The following is a 25,845-nucleotide window of genomic DNA, read 5'->3' as shown; positions in this document are numbered from 1 at the left end:
AGGTTACTGCAAAAGCTAGACGATCAGGCACACTTAACAGGAAAGGCACTGCAATGGATCAAAGAATACCTGACAGGGAGGCAACAACGAGTCTTGGTACGTGACGAGGTGTCAGAGTAGGCGCCTGTGACAAGCGGGGTTCCACAGGGGTCAGTCCTAGGACCTTTGCTGTTTTTGGTATAAGTGAATGACATAACGGAAGGGACAGACTCAGAAGTGTCCTTGTTTGCAGATGATGTGAAGTTAATGAGGAGAATCAAATCGGTCGAGGATCAGAAAGGACTACAGAGAGACCTGGACAGGCTACAAGCCTGATCAAGCAACTGGCTCCTTGAATTTAACCCTGCCAAATGAAGATCAGGGAAGGGCAAAGAAGACCGCAGACAGAGTATAGTCTAGGTGGCCAAAGACTGCAAACCTCACTCAAGGAAAAAGATCTTTGGGTGAGTGTAATACCGAGCACATCTGAGGCGCACATCAATCAGATAACTGCTGCAGTGTACGGACGTCTGGCAAACCTAAGAATAGCGTTCCGATACCTCAGTGTGGAATTGTTCAAGACTCTGTACACCATATACGTCAGGCCCATACTGGAATATGCAGCACCAGTTTGGAATCCACACTTGGTCAAGCACGTTAAGAAATTAGAGAAAGTGCTAAGATTTGCAACAAGACTAGTCCCAGAGCTAAGGAGATTGTTCTACGAAGAAAGGTTAAGGGAAATTGGCCTGAGGACACTGGAGGACAGAAGGGTCAAGGCAGATATGATAACGACATATAAAATACTGCGCGGAATAGACAAGGTGGACAAAGACAGGATGTTCCAGAGATGGGACACAGAAACAAGGGGTCACAATTGGAAGTTGAAGACTCGGATGAGTCAAAGGGATGTTAGAAGTATTTCTTCAGTCACAGAGTTGTCAGGCAGTGGAATAGCCTAGAAAGTGACGTAGTGGAGGCGGGAATAATACATAGTTTTAAGAGGAAGTTTGATAAAGCTCATGGAGTAGGGAGAGAGAGGACCCAGTAGCAATCAGTGAAGAGGCGGGGCCAGGAGCTATGAATCGACCCCTGCAACCACAAATAGGTGAGTACACACACACGCGCACGCATATACAACAGGCCTAGTGTCTAATCGACATGTGCCTAAGACAAAATGGTAACACACACACACACACACACATGAAGGAAGGGATAGACTCAGAAGTGTCCCTGTTCGCAGATGATGTGAGGTTAATGAAGAGAATTAAATCTGATGAGGATCAGGCAGGACTACAAAGAGACCTGGATAGGCTGAACACATGGTCCAGCAACTGGCTTCTCGAATTCAACCTCGCTAAATGCAAAGTCATGAAGATTGGGAAAGGGCAAAGAAGACCGCAAACAGATTATAGGCTAGGTGGCTAAAGACTGCAAACCTTACTCAAGGAAAGAGATCTTGGGGTGAGCATAACACCAAGCACGTCTCCGGAAGCACACATAAACCAGGTAACTGCCGCAGCATATGGGCGCCTAGCAAACCTGAGAATAGCGTTCTGACACCTCAGTAAGGAATCATTCAAGACACTGTACACTGTGTACGTCAGGCCCATACTGGAGTGTGCAGCACCAGTTTGGAACCCACACCTGGTCAAGCACGTCAAGAAATTAGAGAAAGTGAAAAGGTTTGCAACAAGGTTAGTTCCGGAGCTCAGGGGAATGTTCTACGAAGAAAGGTTGAAGGAAATCGGCCTGACGACACTGGAGGACAGGAGGGTTAGGGGAGACATGATAACGACATACAAAATACTGCATGGAATAGATAAGGTGGACAGAGACAGGATGTTTCAGAGAGGGGACACAGAAACAAGGGGTCACAATTGGAAGCTGAAGACACAGACGAGTCAAAGGGATATTAGGAAGTATTTCTTCAGTCACAGAGTTATCAGGAAGTGGAATAGTCTAGCAAGTGATGCTGTGGAGGCAGGAACCATACATAATTATAAGACGAGGTATGATAAAGCTCAGGGAGCAGAGAGAGAGTGGACCTCGTAGCGATCAGTGAAGTGGCGGGGCCAGGAGCTGAGTCTCGACCCCTGCAACCACAATTAGGTGAACACACACACACACACACAGAATGTTCCAGAGATGTGACACAGCAACAAGGGGACACAGTTGGAAGTTGAAGACACAGATGAATCACAGGGATGTTAGGAAGTATTTCTTCAGTCACAGAGTAGTCAGGCAGTCGAATAGTTTGGAAAGCGATGTAGTGAAGGCAGGATCCATTCATAGCTTTAAGCAGAGGCTTGATAAAGCTCATGGTTCAGGGAGTGACCCTGTAGCGGCCAGTGAGGAGGCGGGGCTAGGAGCTATGGATCGACCCCTGCAACTACAACTATTCGAGTACAACTAGGTGAGTACACACACACACACATTATATATATATATATATATATATATATATATATATATATATATATATATATATATATATATATATATATATATAGGGGTGTTAATGTTGCAGTTTAAAAACTGTAGTGTAAAGCACCCTTCTGGCAAGACAGTGATGGAGTGAATGATGGTGAAAGTTTTCTTTTTCGGGCCACCCTGCCTTGGTGGGAATCGGCCAGTGTGATAATAAAATAAAAATAATATATATATATATATATATATATATATATATATATATATATATATATATATATATATATATATATATATATATATATACTGTCACCATGAACGAGTGATATTGATCAATAACAACACTGCGACTAGCCAAGGCCCGCCTCATGGTGAGCGGAAACACATGATGCTCTAACCCACAGGACCACGCAATCCTACAAGAATGACGCACCCAGCCACGCTAGGTGTTTTATCGTCATCTGAGGACATACGGTGGTGTGGGTGTCACTGAACTAATTAACTTATTTCATTCTAGTCCCATTTTGGTGTACTAGCCCACTGCTCGTTGGGCTAGGGTTCGAGTCCTTGGCTAGTCGCAGTTTTGTTACTGATTATATATATATATATATATATATATATATATATATATATATATATATATATTTATTTATTTATTTATACACACACACATACCTTCGATGAGTTTCGAGTCTTTCTACTCCGGAAACCCGGTCATGGGCCAGGCTCGTCTGGTGTTTGCCTAGTCAACCAGGTTGTTGCTGCTGGTGGCCCTCTGCACCACATATCCATCACAGCCTGGTTGAGCAAAACGTCAAAAGCTGACGTTTTAAAATGAGAATAAACAACTAGCACCGTGTCTCGGCAAGCACCACAAGCACCGTGTTAATTAATTATATGATGGAACCTGATACGTTATCTACGTTATCTTATACTGTTTCTAATTCAATCTTAACTCGTACGAGTTTCATAGTTGACTTAACATATGCATGTTTCAAGTACATTTGTGTACACAATACACACTCAAACTTGCTGTCTGTTTCACATAATTTTTATCTTAGCCCACTCATGACGCCCGTCATTATCTATATGGTAACTGTAAATCTAGATTGCAGTTACTACGATATATCAATATATTACGTCTACTGTGCCACGCACATGTGTACGTATTCGTAAGTATATGTACGTAAGTATGTATGGGTGCAGTTGTCATCTCTTAAGTTAGTGTAATATACAGAAGTTTCGTCAAGAATACAGAACAGACAACATAAAGAGATGTAGATATGAGGTGATCAGCTCCTCAGTTTTAAAGATGTGTGAGGAGGTCAGTCCGTCAACTTGGGTGTGCATTCGACTCCACACCACACTGATGGAAGCTATGAACACACCAGGGATGAAGGACTGACCACTTTAAAATTACTTTGAGGTTGAGCAACTGATCACCTCATACCTACATCTTACGTTGTCTCTTCTGCATTTGTAATGACGAAGCTTGCTGAGCAGGTGAAACGTCTTCTCTATAAAGGTACCAAACTGTTGCGAACGTGTCTTTCTCATTTACTTGTACGTATTGTACACCATTAACATAATGACATTAGCCCTGCCTAACTTGGGTCAGCCTACATTTACTGGGTGTTGCTTGGTACAAATAGAGTATATTTCAAGATCTAGCTAGGTGTAGTTAGACTAGCATCAGTAGCCTATTGTTATAGGCTACATGTACATGTACGTGACTTTGTAAATGGTCCAAGTCGGACCGACACGTCGTGGAAAGTTTCTCTCTCCTATGTGCGCGTTATTTGTGTATTGCATGTACGTTGTTAGCTACGGTGTGTCATCCAAATTTTTCTACCTTTCCCCACACTTCTTTTTCTCCTCTGTCTTCTATGTTCAATCTGTTTCCCCCAGTTCTATGAGGCTGGAGATATCTTCATAAGAATTTCACTCTTCGCATCTACGTCACAGGCCGTCTTGAGTAATGGTTTAAGCAGAAACCTTGGAAGCCTCAATGAAATACCTGACAACATCCTCATTCCCCTACTGAAGTCTCCAGCTCAGGCCGACACCTTTCAAAATTGTATGAAACCCATTCTGTGATGAAATACACCAGGAAGCATAATTAAGCTGTTCCCATCATGTAACTATCAGAAAGAACAGTAACAGCACACTGGTAATGTATCCAATTTGTTTAAAAATCTTCCATGAGGCCAGATAACCTTCACGACTAACAGACGGGTCTGATATAAACAAATGCCCACAACATTATAAAACAATGAGTTACTAAGAGGAAATTTATTCTCTAGCAAGTCTTTACATACACATACCTGGAGTCTACCTCAACATTTTCCAGGTAGACTCCAGGTATACACACTGTCAATTAAGTAATGTGGTAGCTCACACACAGTGCATATCCTTGAGATGAGATACGAGGAATAAATAATAAGAACGAGTAAAATATCTAGTGGGTCTGTGCTAAGAATAACTCTGTGTTTGTGTCCCGCAGCTCGATCGCTAGCGGACTCAGCTCACGGACTGAGGTCCGGAGTTCGAATCTCTGGTACGGCTGGAAAACATTAGGGACGTGTTTCCATAAGACACCTGCTGTCCATGTTCACCCATCAGTATAAAATAGGTACCTGGGTGTTAGTGGACTGGTGAGGGTCGCATCCTGGGACAAAACTGACCTAATTTGCGGTAAATGCTCAGCCCAACAAGCGGCTTTCTATATAGTAGTATGTAATTGATGTCAGATATCGTCTGTATACCTTGTACAATACTTGTAAAAACAAAGATATTATTATTATTATTATAAGATGAGAATCTAACAAGTGATAAACATAGATTATTATTATTATAATCAAGGGGGAAGCACTAAACCCGTAGGATTATACAGCGCCTATGGGGGGATGGAAGGCATTCAGGCTTAATTCAGGGAACTGGAGCACAGATCCAATTCCCTAGATCAAGAGCCCCTCACCAGCGTCAAGGAGCCTTCCTTGAGGGGATAAACATAGAGCTTCTTACCTCGGGTCTGTTGTGAATGTCCACGTCCAGGGCGAACTGACACACCCTCATCTTCTTCTTTCTGATAACTGCAACAAACAAAGTCACTTCAATGGTAACAGGTTTAATACTCTTATATAATCTACTCACTAACCTCTATCTTATTAAAGTGTTAAATGCTTATAATCATAATTATAATTATAATTTTTAAAGGATAGAGGGGTAAGCTAGGGGAAGGTCTCGGTCAGATGCCCAAAAGCTCAAGCGGCGGGTCATGATATGACATGACAGAGACTCACGTTAGGAAACAATTGTCCTGTTTCCTGACCAATCTTACCTAAGCTAATTAACCTTTTCACTTCCATTTAATATCTATCTATCTATCTCTCTTCCAGAAATACAAGTTTGCAGCTTCGAATCCTGCTGTGGACTGAGAGATTATATGTATATGTATATGTGTATGTATATATATATATATATATATATATATATATATATATATATATATATATATATATATATATGTGTGTGTGTGTGTGTGTGTGTGTGTGTGTGTGTGTGTGTGTGTGTGTGTGTGTGTGTGTGTGTGTGTGTGTGTGTGTGTGTCGTGCCGAATATGTAAAACTGGTTAATTAGCAAGAACTCATTTAAAATTAAGTCCTTTCTGAAATTTTCTTTTATACGTTTAGAGATATATTTTTTCATTAATGTTAATGTAAAAATTTTTAATTTTGCATTAAAAGAATCTTAGAAAACAATTTATTTTAGCCTAACCCAACTAAATATATTTTAGATTTGTTTACAGTAATTTAATACTAAACAAACACAATCAAATATATTTTTTTAGCTAGGTTCAGAATGATTTTGGCGAAATTATTGCATACACAAATTTTCACTTGTCCTATATGGCAAGATGAGCGTTGCTATTTAAGCCAAGATAGCAAGTTCTGCCTATTCGGCACGACATATATATATATATATATATATATATATATATATATATATATATATATATATAAGTGCCGAATAGGCAGAACTTGCTATCTTGGCTTAAATAGCAACGCTCATCTTGCCATATAGGACAAGTGAAAATTTGTGTATGCAATAATTTCGCCAAAATCATTTTGAACTTAACGAAAAATATATATTTCATTGTGTTTGTTTAGTATTAAATTATTGTAAACAAATCTAAAATATATTTAGTTGGGTTAGGCTAAAATAAATTGTTCTTGTTATAATAAGGTTAGGTAAGTTTTTTAAGATTCTTTTGGTGCAAAATTATATTTTTTTACATTAACTTTAATGAAAAAAATATATCTTTAAACATATAAGAGAAAATTTCAGAAAGGACTTAATTTTAAATGAGTTCTTGCTAATTGACCAGTTTTACATATTCGGCACTATATATATATATATATATATATATATATATATATATATATATATATATATATATATATATATATATATATATATATATATATATATATATATATATATATATATATATTCCAAGTAACCCTCGGTGTATATACACGGAGCTATACACCTCTTGCGTCTATATACTAGGATACATGCACTTTTCAGTGTATATATACACGTATCAATATGAATCCAAGATAAGCAGTAATGAACGACTGTCAGTCAATAAACAGAAATATGGACGGGGACTCGAACCGTGGTCCTGTCAGGTAGCTTTACCACTTAGCATCGTAGCTCAATGGTAGAGTGTTGGACCTGTTACCTGCCGTGACCACGGTTCGAACCCCTGTCCACCCCGTGTATTCACATATCACTGTATATATACTTTGGAAAATATACACCTCTCGGTGTAAATACACTGATATATGTTACCACTGTGGGATATATATATATATATATATATATATATATATATATATATATATATATATATATATATATATATATATATATATATATATATATATATATATATATAGTATATGTATGTATGTATGTATAATTTGTCGCAGCCAGACCCCAGAGGTTTGGCTGTGACAAAAGTACTGTGTACTTTGATGCAGAGTGTGCAGGTTCGAATCCTGCGATGGACTGAGAGATAAGGCTTCCAGGCTAGTCCTGGGTTGCTTCACTGACATATGTGCTACGCATGTTAAGTACGCATCTATATACTTAACACACATACCAAAATCTAGCAGGTGTCCACACACACAAGCTCATCTCATTCACAAGTTTGCTCCAACCTAGAGCATCCTTAAGCCAGGACTACAACACCTGTCACTCACGTTGGTGTGTGTGTGTGTGTGTGTGTGTGTGTGTGTGACAGAGATGTTTATCATGACATACAGCAAGAGGTGTGTCAATCACCCAGCCACTCAGGCACACGTCACAGCCACACATCACAGCCACACACACACACACACACACACACACACACACACCATTGTTACTCAATCTTTAGTGGTGTACCCAGTGACGTAATGCACACCAGTGAGGTGCAGCCCACCTGACCTTCAATGGAAACTGTAGGTATTATCAGCGTTACCTTTAATATAACTTATACCTACATATATAATAATACTACTAAATACAACTAGTAATGATTCTTCTACTGCTGAACACCTTAAATAAAGTCAGGAGTTAAAATGAGCTGAGGTAGGGTAATAGCTCTTAGCTTTTAAATTTAATTTAAGAATGTGCTAGTGATCAACACGTCGTAGAAGTTGTACCTCATGGTCAAGACCTCCTAGAAGTAGCACCTCGTGGTCAAAACCTCGTAGAAGTTGTACCTCATGGTCAAGACCTCCTAGAAGTAGCACCTCGTGGTCAAAACCTCGTAGAAGTTGTACCACATGGTCAAGACCCCGTAGAAGTTGTACCTCGTGGTCAAGACCTTGTAGAAGTAGTACCTTGTGGTCAAGACCTCGCACTAGTACTTTGTGGTCAAGACCCCGTGGTAGTACCTCGTGGTTAAGACCTTGTAGTAGTAGTAGTACCTCGTGGTCAAGACCTCGTAGAAGTAGTACCTCGTGGTCAAGACCCCGTAGAAGTTGTACCTCGTGGTCAAGACCTTGTAGAAGTAGTACCTTGTGGTCAAGACCTCGCACTAGTACTTTGTGGTCAAGACCCCGTGGTAGTACCTCGTGGTTAAGACCTTGTAGTAGTAGTACCTCGTGGTCAAGACCTCGTAGAAGTAGTACCTCGTGGTCAAGACCCCGTAGAAGTTGTACCTCGTGGTCAAGACCCCGTAGAAGTTGTACCTCATGGTCAAGACCCCGTAGAAGTAGTACCTCGTGGTCAAGACCCCGTAGAAGTAGTACCTCGTGGTTAAGACCTTGTAGTAGTAGTACCTCGTGGTCAAGACCTCGTAGTAGTACCTAGTGGTCAAGATCTCGTAGTAGTACCGCGTGGTCAAGATCTCGTAGTAGTACCTCGTGGTCAAGATCTCGTAGCAGTACCTCGTGGTCAAGATCTCGTAGTAGTACCTCGTGGTCAAGATCTCGTAGTAGTACCTCGTGGTCAAGATCTCGTAGTAATACCTCGTGGTCAAGATCTCGTAGTAGTACCTCGTGGTCAAGACCTTGTACGGTATATGAAAAAAATGGTCGTAATCATAAGCATAATTTTGAAAGGGGTGGACCGGTTAGCCAGTGAAAGGCCTCGCTCAGATGACCAAAAACTCCAGCTGTGAGTCATCATATTGTACTGTTTCCTGACAAAGCTTACCTAACCTAACATACGGTATATATACTTCGCTAAGGCGAGGATGGAGTTACAGCCCATAAAATAACGTATACAGACATTGCAGGAATACTCATGACTCTAATAAACACAACACACAAAGTAGTAGTAAGCAAAGCAAAATCTAGCGTTAACAAAATAAAAAAAATCAGTAGCCTAAGGCACGGTCCTGGCGCCTATACTGTTTTTTATCGTCATAGGAGACAAAATAAAAACACTCGCCACAGCTTCATATCATCGTTTGCGAACGATACCAAAATAAACATGAAAGTCGACCACGGAGAAGATACGGTAAAAATGCAAGCAAATATCATGTCTTCCAGTGGGCCAAGGAAAATAACATGATAGTCCATGGTGACAAATTCCAATTGATCAGATATTAAGAAATGAACTGAAAAAAAAAGCACTGGATGCAAAACACGGTATGACCTTTTCTAAGAATGAAATTAACGTGCAAAATACTTAGGAATAATGATGTTAGATGACTTATCATTTAGAGAAAGCAATAAGGCAAATGGAGCAAAGGCCGGGAAAAATAACGGGAGAATAATAAGAACTTTCAAACGGAGAAATAATGCTAAAGATGGAGGCTATTCAAATTGTGTCCTAATGTTTAGAATATTAATTTTGACTTCCCAAAAATCATGAACCTAACATACTTCAAAGACCCATCATCTCAGGCAATGGCATTGCTCTCCACACGATCACTGGTTTACTTGCCAAGCACTTATCTAAATTACTAGATACTAACAGATAAGCATATCTGAAATAATCTGGGGCCCCTCATCTCACATATAAGCGACATTCACACTAAAAATAAAATTGTACCTAGCCGGTTTTGAGAGTACCTCACTGTTTGCGAATATACCCACCATGCAGGAGGCCAATAATGTGCTACAACAGAAAATCTCGAATAACATGAGTCCAGTTATTGGTAGTGTTTTGTGACACTCATGTGTTCATCCATGAGTGCTCTAGTGGCAAATTTATACATGGAACGCTTACAGGCTAAGTGTTGCCTAGTGTTCTAGATATGTAAATACATATTTCAGATATGTTTCTTTATATACTATCATTATACATGTACCAGGTTCCTGCAGCTACTAAGAATAAGTACTACTGATATTAATACAAGCACTACTACTACAACTTCTACTACTACCACTACTACAAACGCTGTTATTACTACAACCACCACATGCTACTACTACCACAGCAGCAATACAACATAAGCACAAGACAACTCACACTGCATGTGCCAGCATCGCCAGATAACATTGTTAAGACGTATCTTGTCCTTCCATATGAGCTTGAGACCCTTGAAGCGGTTCCACTTGGGTGAGGTGATCTTGTGCCTGCCACAACACAAACAAACACGAGTTAGCACACCAATGCTCTCACAATAACCTTACAAATTAATGTAGAATCTCCCAAGTAATAATTGCAACAGTAATAATAATAATAATAATAATAATATTGTAATAATAATAATAATATTGTAATAATAATAACAGTATAATAATAATAACAGTAATAATAATAATAATAACAGTAATAATAATAATAATAATAATAATAATAATAATAATATTAATAATAATAATAATAAATTTAAGATGTAAACAGGTATAGGTTATAGAGAGATCTGCCAAGGAGTCAATGCAGCTAACAACTTTGGAAATTTTAAAAATAGGCCTAAGTAAAACAGTCTGGCTTTGCTTGCCTGTGATATACCTGTGAACGGTTTCCAGAGTTTTCCATGCTAGGCAGATCCTATTGGTCCATGCTAGGCAGATCCTACTAGCCCATGCTAGGGAGATCCTACTAGCCCATGCTAGGCAGATCCTATTGGTCCATGTTAGGCAGATCCCACTAGCCCATGCTAGGCAGATCCTACTAGCACATGCTAGGCAGATCCTACTAGCCCATGCTAGGCAGATCCTACTAGCCCATGCTAGACAGATCTTATTAGCCCATGCTAGGCAGATCCTATTGGTCCATGTTAGGCAGATCCTACTAGCCCATCCTAGGCAGATCCTACCAACCCATGGTAGGCTCTGATCCTACTAGCCCATGCTAGGCAGATCCTACTAGCCCATGCTACGCAGATCCTACCACCCCATGCTAGGCAGATCATACAAGCTCATACTAAACAAGTCGAAATAAGCTAGGATAGGTTACGTTATGTTACTCAGTTTTGTGTAATGTCAAATATTGTTAATGATGTATAGTTCCGATAAATTAATAGAGACAAGTGAGACACGGGTATAAGCTACACAGGTGTTACACATGTCTCATTCATCAACAGGATCTTGTTATAACTCCCGTTCCAGGTGTATTTAATTGTATTTTATAGAGGAAAGACATCGAAGAAGAAAAGAATGGGAAGAGGTATGTGAGGAAGGGACGGGGAGAAGAGAAACGAGGGCGAGACGAGAAGAGGGAGAAAGAAAACGAAAATAATTGTAAGACTGACACAGCACTAGGCTCAAAGGATCACTGAGCCCGGCATAGGTGGAAACGTTGGGCATGTTTCGTTACACCTGCTGCCCCTGTTTACCTAGCAGTAAGTAGGTACTTGGGTATTAGTAGACTTGTGGGTGGCATCCTGGGGGATGGTAGGAAATCTTAGTGCTGGTCTTTGAAATAAGCTGAGGTAGGATAACATCTTAGCCTGTAAAACTGATGTGTAAAAAAAATACAAATATACACACTGACTGAGTTTATCTCAACATAAACAACTTATGACGAGTGTAACCAGATGACGTATTTAGTAGAACAGGTTAAAAAATTAGGTTAGGTTTCTAAGTTAATTTTGGTCCACAATAATTTTACACAATATTTTTAATAAAAAATATCTATCAATATGCAAAAGAAAATTTCAGAAATGTCTAATTTTTTGTAAGGGAGTTCGGCTTTAATTGATGAAGTTCAGCTTATTAGGCACGACATTAGATCGATCCAGTACCACTGAGCTGGCAACAATAGTCTTTGTACGTTATATTTCAATGCATGTCTCCTCAAAGTGGGAAATTCATCATTGCTTATGTAACGTTTATAGAACTTAAGCAGTGGGAGGTTGTTGTACTTAGCTTTCAGCTCATCATTGCTTTGCAGCTGAATGATTTTGTGTTGTAGGTTATCAGGCACGTCAGCTGGTTCCACATTGAACGGTGTAGCAGATGTTCAATTCCATTTTACTTTTCACGTCCTTAAATCTCTCATTAAATGCCTCTTTTAGTTTCGCACATTCACCAGCGTATTCAAGTGTCGTAGAAGGATTTTGTCCTTTCAGAGTAGGGAAATGCATCCTGTTATTCCTTTCGAGTTGCACTTTTCACAGACTTGGCAGGGCCACACTAGATGATTTCGCAGGCCTTACACAGCCCCCGGGCCGGACGCTCGCCACTCCTGCTCTATGCCATTAGAGACGCATCTTCCCTCTGCAGTAATGAAAGTTCAATGGAGTTTATTCTCTTTCTAGTTGTATTTCATTTTCATTCTTTATTCTTTTCTTTTTATCTTAATTTCATGTTTTACATATGTTTAGATCTGATTCTTATAGTTAATTTTCTTTCATTTTATACAGTGCCTGATGATGGAGTCAGTTAACGCCGGCGAAACTAGTCGTAAATTAATGATATTTACACATCGGCCGTCTCCCAAGAGTCAGCTGCTTAACAAGCTGCAAGCCTTATCCAGCAACGGGTTCTTGAAGTTCAACCCCATGAAGTGCAAAGTCAAGAAGAAGACCGACAGAGCACAGGCTAGGAAGCCAAAGATTGAAACCTCACTCAAGGAAAAGGATCTTGGGGTGAGTATAATACCAAGCACATCTGAGGAGCATTTCAACCAAATAACTACTGCAGATTATGGGCGCCTGGCAAACCTAAGAATTGCGCTTCGACACCTTATTAAGGAATCGTTCAACATACTGTACACCGTGTACGTCAGGCCCATATTGGGGTATGTAGCACCAGTTTGGAACCCACACCTGGTGAAGCACGTCAAGAAATTAGAGAAAGTGCAAAGGTTTTGCAACAAGACTAGTCCCGGAGCTAAGGGGTATGTCCTACGATGAGAGGTTAAGGGAAATCGACCTGACGACACTGGAGGACAGGAGAGACATGATAACGACATATACTGAGAGGAATTGAAAAGGTGGATAGTGACAGGATGCTTCAGCGATGGGACACAGCAACAATGGGGTCACAACTGGAAGTTGAAGATTCAGATGAATCAAAGGGATGTTAAGAAATATTTCTTCAGTCACAGGGTTGTTAGGAAGTGGAACAATCTGGAGAGTGAGGTAGTCGAGGCAGGATCCAGACATCGCTTTAAGAGAGATACGATAAAGTTCATGGAGCAGGGAGATAGTGGACCTAACAGCGATCAGCGAAAAAGCGGGGCCAGCAGCTATGAATCGACCCCTGCAACCACAATTAGGTGTGTACACACACGCGCGCACACACATATATCACATACATATATTCGTACATGCATACATAAAGAGATGAACTCATGTTAGTCATTCAATACCAGGAGTGTCCGTGCGTGTTCATAAGACAAAAAAAAACTCACATTGGTCCAGTATAGGACCACTGTTACATTGGTCCAGTATAGGACCACTGCTGCACTGGTCCGGTACAATACCACTGCTGCACTGGTCCAGTATAGGACCACTGTTGCACTGGTCCAGTACAGGACCACCATCATCGCACCCTCGCCAGAGTGAGGCACACGGAAAGACTTCTTAGACTCTTGATTTTCTCCCCTGACGAATAAATCATCATGGAAAGAGTGTGAAGGTTGTGGTTCAAGAATGTTTTTGAAGCTGTTATGACGTAAAACTTGTAGAATGGTATGATCTGCGATCAATCAGACTTGGGACCGGTCAATCAGAGTATGGACTGGTCAGTGAAAATGACGAAGGGTCGGGGGAACCTGGTGTGCAGCATAATACACAAATAACCCACACATAGGAGAGATACAGGTGGCATGTAGATTCACTACGTTTCTTATCGTGCTTCTTCTGTTAAGAAAAATGTTCTTATCTCCCTCTTTCTCCGTGCCCTCCGTATCTGTCATCCTCAGTTCCTTGAATCAGAAATCTGCACTCTTTGTAATTCATTTTCCCGTCTTGGCTACCCTTCCCATTTCATACTCTGCCTTCTCACGTGCTGGACGGACTTTCTTCTCTCCCAAACTCTACTCCTAGGAACTCTCATGTCCTCTGCCTTCCCTATATTTCCGGTCTTTCTAATCTCAGCAACTCTCTCCGTTCTTTAGACATTAAACTTACTTGTCGCCAGACTCAGACTAACACTCTTTGCAACAATTTAGTTCATACATCTCCTCCCTCTATAAATTCTCCCGGTGTCTACTCTATTTCTTGGCCATCTTGTCCTCTTCAGTACTTTGGAGAAACTCGACGTTCTCTTTCTGACAGACTCAGGGAGCACAAAAGTAGTGTTAGGCTTGCCGACGCCAACAATGCTCTTTTCTGTCATGTCAGAGATCACAGTCATCTTACTGACTGGTCTTCTGCTAAAACTGTCTACCCTACTTCTAACTTTCACAGTCGCCGTCTGGTTGAATCCTCCCTAATACACAACTTTCCTTCCATGAATCTTAGTCGTGGCTGTGTCTCTGTAGATGCCTTCCTTTCCCGTTACATTGTAAAATGCTCCAAACTTCAAAACACCCGTGACTTAACCTGATTCTTGTTTCCCCCTTTTCCCTCTTCCTCTTTCCTCTTTCTCCTTTGGGTTTTCTTTCTTCTGCCTTGTGTATTTGGTCCATTATTATTATTATTATTATTTTCCCCCCTCTGTGTTCTTGTTCCTACCCTTTGTGGGCCTCTAGTTCCCTTGCAGTGCTCCTCTTTCTCAGTCTTTGACCGACTCTACTACTACTACTACCTCCACCACTACTTCTCTTCTTCCTCTACTACCTCTCGTCCTGTCCTTGTCTTCCGGCCTATATATACTCCCTCCTTCTCTCCTTTCTGTTAATGGTCCAAGTCGGATCGCAACGTCGTCGTCAGCTCCTCCTCCTCCTTCCTCTCTCCTATGTGCGGGTTATTTGTGTATTGTTCCAGTCACGGTATTATGCCTTTTTGTTATTTTGCAGCATAATAGCTACGTGTGTAATATTTACATCCGCCCACTTGATCAATGTACAAAATTGACTTTCAGAAAACTAACTTATAGAAAGGGTTGAAACTTTTAATGCATACATGACGTGTAAACTGACAGAAATATCTCATGTACAATCATCTCGTCAGTGTGTGGACTGGTCAGTGAGACTGAGGAAGGTTGGAGGGGGAGGTGACTACCACAATAGCTAGGTGGGCAAGATTTACACCCGCCACTGGATCAATACACAAACTTGACCTTGCGAATGCTCATCCACCTTACAGCTAGAGTTGAAACTTTGTATGCGCCTATACCCTGGCCTCTGTGGATACCTACTCTGGTACGAGAAGCTCTACCTTTATCAGAACTGCTGAAGGTACTTGTGCCTAAACATCTAGCTGTAATGGTATTAGTTGCTACACAAGTAGTCGTAATGGTGCCTGTAACTATAACCATATTAACACCAGCATATGTAGCTGTCGTAAATAAGAACGAAGACTGTAGTAGGCCTGCTGGCCTATGCTAGGCATGTCCACCTCACAAGCCTGGTCATGGACTGGGCCGCGGGGGGCGTTGACCCCCGGAACAACCTCCAGGTAGCCTCACCCACACCCACCCATGGCCCCATCCAGTCAATATTTATAGCTGCCCAAGATACTTCAACGGCGCCACCTGGGAGTTTGTTCCACTCATCGACAACTCTACTGCTAAACCAGTGCTTCCCATTAACCTTTCAAAATCTTTTTTTTTTTAACTTAAACTCATTCATGCGAGTCCTGTCTTGGTTAGATACCTTTAGCACATTACATATAGAGCTTTTATTTATTCATGTCTTCCACTTGTACTCTTCAATCGTAACCCCCACAATTCCGTGCCTTTCCAGACAATACAATCAATTATTATTATAATCAAAAAGAAGCGCTAAGCCACAAGGACTATACAGACAATACAATCAAGATTTCTGATACAATGAATCAACTTCGTCATCCTTCTCTAACTTTTCCAGATCATTTATGTTCATTCTGTGATACCGTAGACCAAAATGGTATAAAATATCGACAGGTTGATGAGTAAGACACATGTGCAACAGTTGGGTATTTTTATTGTTGAAATGTTTAGCTTACACGGTAGACTTTATCGGTCAAATACAGAGGAGAATGGATTGTAGGCAGTGAGGTCAAAGGTACAAAGACGTAATCAGTCCATCAACCTTGGAGAAACAGTATGAGGTGGTCAGTCCCTCAGGTTGGAGACGAGTTCAGCTCCATGGTCAGGAACAATGTGAAGCTGAAGCATGAGAGGGAAGTTTTAAATACTGTCGAGGGCGAGATCAGGAAGACGTTGTAGTTGTAGAGGACGGGATTCACTAGAAGCAAGAAAGCAAAACCTGAGGAGTACCTGAGCAAGCCTACTGGCCCATGCTAGGCAGGACCCTCTAGAATTCAATCTTTCTCACTTATAATTAGTAGTTAATAAGCTATGAGGTTGTAGTAGATGCCCTCTGTTCCAAGATATAAAGTTAAAGCAAAACCTGAGGACCTTCTATTATTTATAATTCTATTAGCTTTATTGCGAACATTTATGCACTGTTGTCTTGGTTTTAGATTACTGTTAACTAGAACATCCAAATCTTTTTCGCATTCGGTTTGAGATCTATTTTATTTAGGGTATAAGTGCCATGGTTATTTTCGTTTCAAAGGATTATAACCTGACATTCGTCCACATTGAAGTGTATCTGCCACTTCTCCGACCACTGTATCAATCTAGCTCTATCGGTATACCTGGCCATGTAGCTGTGTAGTTGTACCTACATTGATATATGTAACTGTCGTTCCCATACATGAAGTCGTCTACATGTAGTTGTGTACGTGTGAATTTGTACCTGTGTACGTGTAGCTGCACGTGTTCGTGCCGCTTTACAAAGAGTATTATCTGATTAGGTGACATCCTGCATCACGATAACAATAGTAGGACTGTGATATGCCCAAGCGAGGGATGCTTCTCATCAGGTGTTTAAATTACACAAGACTTGCCGCCCCGCCCAGCTACACACACACACACACATTCCATACATAGCTTTAAGAAGAGGTATGATAAAGCTCATGGAGCAGAGAGTGGACCTAGTAGCGACCAATGAAGACGCGGGGTCAGGAGCTATGATTCGACCCTTGCAACCACAATTAGGTGAGTACACACACACACACACACACACACTGGCAGGGAAGCCAGTTAATGAGATGATGGAATATGTAGCAACAAAATGCAAGGAGGCTGAGGAGAGGTTTGTACCCAAGGGTAACAGGAATAATGAAAAAGCCAGGATGAGCCCATGGTTTACCCAAAGGTGCAGGGAGGCAAAAACCAAGTGTGCTAGGGAATGGAAGAAATATAGAAGGCAAAGGACCCAGGAGAATAAGGAGAACAGTCGTAGAGCCAGAAACGAATATGCACAGATAAGAAGGGAGGCCCAAAGACAATATGAAAATGACATAGCAGCGAAAGCCAAATCTGACCTGAAACTGTTGTACAGCCACATCAGGAGGAAAACAACAGTCAAGGACCAGGTAATCAGGCTAAGGAAGGAAGGAGGAGAGACAACAAGAAATGACCGTGAAGTATGTGAGGAACTCAACAAGAGATTCAAAGAAGTGTTCACAGAGGAGACAGAAGGGACTCCAGAAAGATGGAGAGGTGGGGCACACCACCAAGTGCTGGACACAGTGCACACAACCGAGAAAGAAGTGAAGAGGCTTCTGAGTGAGCTAGATACCTCAAAGGCAATGGGGCCAGATAACATCTCCCCATGGGTATTGAGAGAGGGAGCAGAGGCGCTATGTGTACCCCTAACAACAATATTCAATACATCTATCGAAACAGGGAGATTGCCTGAGGCATGGAAGACAGCAAATGTAGTCCCAATCTTTAAAAAAGGAGACAGACATGAAGCATTAAACTACAGACCAGTGTCACTGACATGTATAGTATGCAAAATCATGGAGAAGATTATCAGGAGAAGAGTGGTGGAACACCTAGAAAGGAACGATCTCATCAACAGCAGCCAACATGGTTTCAGGGACGGGAAATCCTGTGTCACAAACCTACTGGAGTTCTATGACATGGTGACAGCAGTAAGACAAGAGAGAGAGGGGTGGGTGGATTGCATTTTCTTGGACTGCAAGAAGGCGTTTGACACAGTTCCACACAAGAGATTGGTGCAAAACCTGGAGGACCAAGCAGGGATAACAGGGAATTCACTACAATGGATCAGGGAATACTTGTCAGGAAGACAGCAGCGAGTCATGGTACGTGGCGAGGTGTCAGAGTGGGCACCTGTGACCAGCGGGGTCCCGCAGGGGTCAGTCCTAGGACCAGTGCTGTTTCTGGTATTTGTGAACGACATGACGGAAGGAATAGACTCTGAGGTGTCCCTGTTTGCAGATGACGTGAAGTTGATGAGAAGAATTCACTCGATCGAAGACCAGGCAGAACTACAAAGGGATCTGGACAGGCTGCAGACCTGGTCCAGCAATTGGCTCCTGGAGTTCAATCCCACCAAGTGCAAAGTCATGAAGATTGGGGAAGGGCAAAGAAGGCCGCAGACGGAGTACAGTCTAGGGGGTCAGAGACTACAAACCTCACTCAAGGAAAAAGATCTTGGGGTGAGTATAACACCAGGCACATCTGAAGCGCACATCAACCAAATAACTGCTGCAGCATATGGGCGCCTAGCAAACCTCAGAACAGCATTCCGACATCTTAATAAGGAATCATTCAGGACCCTGTACACCGTGTACGTTAGGCCCATATTGGAGTATGCGGCACCAGTTTGGAACCCACACCTAGCCAAGCACGTGAAGAAACTAGAGAAAGTGCAAAGGTTTGCAACAAGACTAGTCCCAGAGCTAAGAGGTATGTCCTACGAGGAGAGGTTAAGGGAAATCAACCTGACGACACTGGAGGACAGGAGAGATAGGGGGGACATGATAACGACATACAAAATACTGAGAGGAATTGACAAGGTGGACAAAGACAGGATGTTCCAGAGATTGGACACAGTAACAAGGGGACACAGTTGGAAGCTGAAGACACAGATGAATCACAGGGATGTTAGGAAGTATTTCTTCAGCCACAGAGTAGTCAGTAAGTGGAATAGTTTGGGAAGCGATGTAGTGGAGGCAGGATCCATACATAGCTCTAAGCAGAGGTATGATAAAGCTCACGGCTCAGGGAGAGTGACCTAGTAGCGATCAGTGAAGAGGCGGGGCCAGGAGCTCGGACTCGACCCCCGCAACCTCAACTAGGTGAGTACACACACACACACACACACACACACAGGGACGGTATATTTCAGAGACAGACACAGGAACAAGGGGCCACAACTCAGATGAGTCACAGGGATGTTAGTAAACATTTCTTCAGCACTAGAGTTAACAGGAAGTGGAACAATCTGGAGAGTGAAGTAGTGGAGGCAAGAGAGGTGCGAACAAGATTCTAAGAGCTGGGAGTGGCCCTAATAGCAACCAGCGAAGAGGCGGGGTCAGGAGCTGTGAATCGACCCGTACAACCACAAATAGGTGAGTACAGCTTCTAGAGCAGGCATAGAGGCCCAATAAGCTAGAAATGAGAACAAGCAGCGGGGAGGTAACTCTTAATATCGTCTTCAGGTTAACTTCAGATAGCCTGTCATGACAATTATTATTATTATTATTATTATTATTATTATTATTATTATTATTATTATTTATCCCTGAAGGGAGACCTATAAACGACTGCTTGAATTATTTTTTTACAACTTTTCATTTTTCGCTCATAACACGAGGCCTCATCTGTTCGCCTTCAAATTTTCAATGCTGATGTACAGTACCTAGGGCTACATTCTTGTAATAACTGACATGAGCAGCTGCCTTATGATCAAAGTTGTTGAACGCATTCCCAGCGCCCTGGAATGGTTCAAATAGCTTCAGATATTATGTAAATGGCTTAGAAAACCTACAAGTTGAAGAGTGAGACATTTGTTTCAGAAATTCTCAATGATGTAGACTTCACGAGTTCAAAATAAGGTGCCCCACTAATTCCATGACTGCACAGTGAAATTCAGAGTGAGTTTCCCGGTAAATCACGTTAAATATACTTGAGTCTACCTCTTCATAATGACTTTATGGTGAAAATGGTGGAAAATAGCGTCAACTTGGCGATTAAGACACAGGTGCAACAGTTGGGTATCTGTAGTATTGAAACGTATTGCCTACACAGCGGGCTTCTTCAGTCAGATACAAAGGCAGCTGATGTAGTGAAATGATGATGATGTAATCATTCCGTCACTTGATGGAATGATTACATCATCATTTCACTACTACACTTGCTGCCTCTGTATCTGACTGAAGAAGCCTACTGTGTATACGAAACGTTTAACAATAAAGATACCAAGCTGTTCCACATGTGTTTTAATCGTCATGGCTTTATTATTTAATGTCTGATGCATCTTAGGGTGAGGATAGTGCCCATTAAGCTTACTTTGCGTCCCAGCTTATTGGTCAATATACCTGGAGATCGAAAAATTAGACACATGTGCAACATCTGGGTATCTTTATTGTGGACGTTTCGCCATCCAGTGGCTCTATCAATACAAACTCCAGGACAGAATTGGAAGACTGAAGAGCTATATACAAAAGATGAGGTAATCAGTCCCTCAGCCTTGGAGTGGGTGTGAAGATCACAGACTACGGTGGTCTTCACACCAACTCCAAGGCTGAGGGACTGATTACCTCTTCTTTTGTATATAGCTTCTGTATACAGTCGGTACTGTATACCGTTCGTGTATTACCTGGAGATCGTTCCTTTGGTCAACGCCCCCGCGGCCCAGTCCATGACCAAGCCTCCCGGTGGATCAGGGTTTGGTGTGGGATTCGTTTGAAAAACATGCATTTCTGGTCACAGTGGAGCCCATGCTAACCTCCTCTGATATGCCTTTGATGAGTTCCAAGAATCTCCTCTCGTAGCCCAGCCATGGGCCAGGCTTGTCTGGTGCTAGCCTGGTCAACCTAGCTGTTACTGCTGGAGGCCCGCTGCCCTATATATCCATCATAGCCCTATGATGTAGAGAAATACTGTATATCTAGTTGGATGAAGCCTATAAGAGCCAGCTGGTCAAGTGGTTAACACACTGGCCTGTGAGTTTTAGAACTCTCCAGGCATGGGTACGATCCTCACCCATTCTGTTATTTGATAATGTGACTTTTGAGCGGATTCAAACTTAATATATTGGTGTATTTTAGAATACTGGTCTTTCTAAGACACCAAGAGAATGCTTCATCAGTTTAGCTTCCAAGCTGGTGTTTCCTAGTGGAAGGCTGTGCACCTCTGAATTTGACAATTTTATTGATATCGAGACATTAGTGTTATATGATGATTTCTGAATACTTCTTCTGATTTACAAGTCTTCAACACTAATATTTAGCTGAATTATAAACTTCAGCCGCACAATGCACTATTCCAGTGGCTTACACTGAGGCACAGAGTATTGGGGTTATATAACACGGAATAACTTGTATTATGCAGCGACCGAAATATATCTAGTTATTATTATTATATTCATGTAAAATTATCAACTGTGTTAGCTAATCAGCACAAGTGGTGGAGGCTCGATCCTCTGTCAGCGTGTAACAAGCATCCCGCAGTACCTAAATGCACTCTCCTGCCTATATTACTATTCGTACCTGCACATGTAGCTGTGTACCTAGTTATATCTTCAGGAAGGAAGGCATAAACAGTGGAGTGCCACAATAGTCACTCAGTAAGAACATAAGAAAGGAATAAGCTTTGATAACCCTATGGACTTACACTCTTCTTTATATTATTAAATTTACGAAGAAGTGCTAACCCCGTAAGGGCAACACGGCGCCTGGAAAATGGGAGGGAAGGGTGGATCAAGAGCCGCTGATGGAGTCTTACAGTGTCAGTGTTTGTGGACGACACAGCACTAATGAACACAACTTATACAAGACGGAAACAACACTTGTTGCTGCATCACCACCCACCCACACACCCACACACACACACACACACACACACACACACACACACACACACACACACACACACACACACACACAAAGACAGAATGTTCCAGAGATGGGACACAGTAACAAGGGGACACAGTTGGAAGTTGAAGACACAGATAAATCACAGCGATATTAGGAATTATTTCTTCAGCTACAGAGCAGTCAGGAAGTGGAATAGTTTGGGAAGCGATGTAGTGGAGGCAGAATCCATACATAGCTTTAAGCAGAGGTATGATAAAGCTCACGGTTCAGGGAGTGACCTAGTAGCGACCAGTGAAGAGGCGGGGCCAGGAGCTTGGACTCGACCCCTGCAACCTCAACTAGGTGAATGCAACTAGGCGAGTACACGTACACACACACACACACACACACACACACACACACACACACACACACACACACACACACACACACACTCATGGAGCAGGAAGCGTGACCTAGTAGCGGCCAGTGAATTTTTATTATTATTATAATCAAGGGGGAAGCGCTAAACCCGGAGGATTATACAGCGCCTGGGGGGGGGGATGTGGAAGGCATTCAGGCTTAATTCGGGGAACTGGAGCACAGATCCAATTCCCTAAATCAAGAGCCCCTCACCAACATCAAGGAACCTTCCTTGAGGGGAGCGGCCAGTGAAGAGGCGGAGCCAGGAGCTGTAATCAACCCCTGCAACCACAATTAGGTGAGTACACACATTGCAGCGCGCTTCACCACAGGGAGCTTCCTTGTGGCTAAACATCCTTATAAATAAGGAGTTAATAACATAGTATTAATAAAGGCTATAAGAGAGTTGTGTGATCATACAAGTGTTTCCTGAGGCGGGTCTTAGTAATGTGATGTCCCTCAGCTGGAGCTTTTGGTCATCTGACCGAGGACTTCCACTGGCTTACCATTCCACCTTTTACAAATCATTTTTATGATTATAACCATTACAAGTAGTAATTAGTCTTCCACCTGTAGTAGTAGTCTTCCACCTGTAGCAGTAATTAGTCTTCCACCTGTAGTAATTAGTCTTCCACATGTAGTAGTAATTAGTCTTCCACCTGTAACAGTAGTCTTCCACCTGTAGCAGTAATTAGTATTCCACCTGTAGTAATTAATCTTCCACCTGTAGTAGTAGTAATTAATATTCCACCTGTAGTAGTAATTAGTCTTCCACATGTAGTAGTAATTAGTCTTCCACCTGTAACAGTAGTCTTCCACCTGTAGCAGTAATTAGTCTTCCACCTGTAGTAGTAATTAGTCTTCCACCTGTAGTAATTAGTCTTCCACCTGTAGTAGTAGTAATTAATATTCCACCTGTAGTAGTAATTAGTCTTCCACCTGTAGTAGTAGTCTTCCACCTGTAGCAGTAGTCTTCCACCTGTAGTAGTAGTAATTAGTCTTCCACCTGTAGTAGTAGTAATTAGTCTTCCACCTGTAGTAGTAATTAGTCTTCCACCTGTAGCAGTAATTAGTCTTCCACCTGTAGTAATTAGTCTTCCACCTGTAGTAGTAATTAGTCTTCCACCTGTAGTAGTAGTCTTCCACCTGCAGTAATTAGTCTTCCACCTGTGGTAGTAGTAATTAGTATTCCACCTGTAGTAGTAATTAGTCTTCCACCTGTAGTAGTAGTCTTCCACCTGTAGTAATTAGTCTTCCACCTGTAGTAGTAGTCTTCCACCTGCAGTAATTAGTTTTCCACCTGCAGTAGTAGTAATTAGTCTTCCACCTGTAGTAGTAGTAATTAGTATTCCACCTGTAGTAGTAATTAGTCTTCCACCTGCAGTAATTAGTCTTCCACCTGTAGTAGTAATCAGTCTTCCACCTGTAGTAATTAGCCTTCCACCTGTAGTAGTAATTAGTCTTCCACCTGTAGTAGTAATTAGTCTTCCACCTGTAGTAGTAATTAGTCTTCCACCTGTAGTAGTAATTAGTCTTCCACCTGTAGTAGCAATTAGTCTTCCACATGTGGTAGTAATTAGTTATCCACCTGTAGTAGTAATTAGTCTTCCACCTGTAATAGCAATTAGTCTTCCACCTGTAGTAGCAATTAGTCTTCCACCTGCAGTAGTAATTAGTTATCCACCTGTAGTAGTAATTAGTCTTCCACCTGTAGTAGTAATTAGTCTTCCACTTGTAATAGTAATTAGTCTTCCACCTGTAGTAGCAATTAGTCTTCCACCTGCAGTAGTAATTAGTTATCCACCTGTAGTAGTAATTAGTCTTCCACCTGTAATAGTAATTAGTCTTCCACTTGTAGCAGTAATTAGTCTTCCACCTGTATCAGTAATTAGTCTTCCACCTGTAGTAGTAATTAGTCTTCCACCTGCAGTAGTAATTAGTCTTCCACCTGTAGTAGCAATTAGTCTTCCACCTGTAATAGTAATTAGTCTTCCACCTGTAATAGTAATTAGTCTTCCACCTGTAATAGTAATTAGTCTTCCACCTGTAATAGTAATTAGTCTTCCACCTGCAACAGTAATTAGTCTTTCACCTGTAGTAGTAATTAGTCTTCCACCTGCAACAGTAATTAGTCTTTCACCTGTAGTAGTAATTAGTCTTCCACCTGCAACAGTAATTAGTCTTCCACCTGTAATAGTAATTAGTCTTCCACCTGTAATAGTAATTAGTCTTCCACCTGTAATAGTAATTAGTCTTCCACCTGCAACAGTAATTAGTCTTTCACCTGTAGTAGTAATTAGTCTTTCACCTGCAACAGTAATTAGTCTTCCACCTGTAATAGTAATTAGTCTTCCACCTGCAACAGTAATTAGTCTTTCACCTGTAGTAGTAATTAGTCTTCCACCTGCAACAGTAATTAGTCTTCCACCTGTAATAGTAATTAGTCTTCCACCTGTAATAGTAATTAGTCTTCCACCTGTAATAGTAATTAGTCTTCCACCTGCAACAGTAATTAGTCTTTCACCTGTAGTAGTAATTAGTCTTTCACCTGCAACAATAATTAGTCTTCCACCTGCAGTATTTTTGGGGGAAATACACAAGTTACAAGTCTGAAAGTTTGTATTAAATCTTCCATTCACATGTGATTTACCTGTGGCCTCTTTCCAGTTTTTTTTCTACTCTCGGGGTCCGGCCAGGTGCCAGGCTTGTCTAGCACTTGCCTGGCCAACCAGGCTATTTCTGCTGGTGGCCCGATGCCCCACTTATCCATATCAGCCTGGTTGATCTGGCACCTGGTGAAGATAATAATCCAGTTTCCTCTTGGAGACTTCTACACTTGTTCCAGCAGTGTTTCAGATATCTTCTGATAAAATGCTGAATAGTCTGGGACCAGGAATGTTGATGCAATGTTTTCTTATTGTGTCCACGGCGCCCCTGCTTTTCACCAAGTTTATACTTAATTTCTCCCATATCTCTCTAGTATGTTGTTACGGCAGTGTGTAAATTTAGGACAAGGTCCTGAGTACCTTCCATGTATATAGTACGCATCTCTCTCCTCCGCTCTACCGAGTACATATTTAGGACTCTGAGATGCTCCCAGTAATTTAAATTATTTATTGGCTATAAAC

At 41.6% G+C, this 25,845-nt stretch overlaps 1 protein-coding gene across 3 annotated transcripts in view; it reads right to left on the bottom strand.

Annotated features, from left to right (window-relative positions):
• Positions 1-25,845, bottom strand: part of Mondo (MLX interacting protein mondo) — a 357,772-nt gene that overhangs the window by 199,846 nt on the left and 132,081 nt on the right. For all 3 annotated transcript variants that reach the window (XM_070102299.1, XM_070102301.1, XM_070102300.1), the window contains exons 2-3: positions 10,384-10,490; positions 5,434-5,501 (exon numbers count right to left, since the gene is read on the bottom strand). In XM_070102299.1, the coding sequence (XP_069958400.1) occupies positions 5,434-5,501; positions 10,384-10,490 (175 nt within the window). The remainder of the gene's footprint in view (positions 1-5,433; positions 5,502-10,383; positions 10,491-25,845) is intronic.

Source organism: Cherax quadricarinatus, chromosome 81, assembly GCF_038502225.1.
Source record: "Cherax quadricarinatus isolate ZL_2023a chromosome 81, ASM3850222v1, whole genome shotgun sequence".
Lineage (NCBI taxonomy): Eukaryota > Metazoa > Arthropoda > Malacostraca > Decapoda > Parastacidae > Cherax > Cherax quadricarinatus.
Note: the sequence above shows the minus strand (reverse complement) of the source record. Positions and strands in the feature narration are given on the sequence as shown.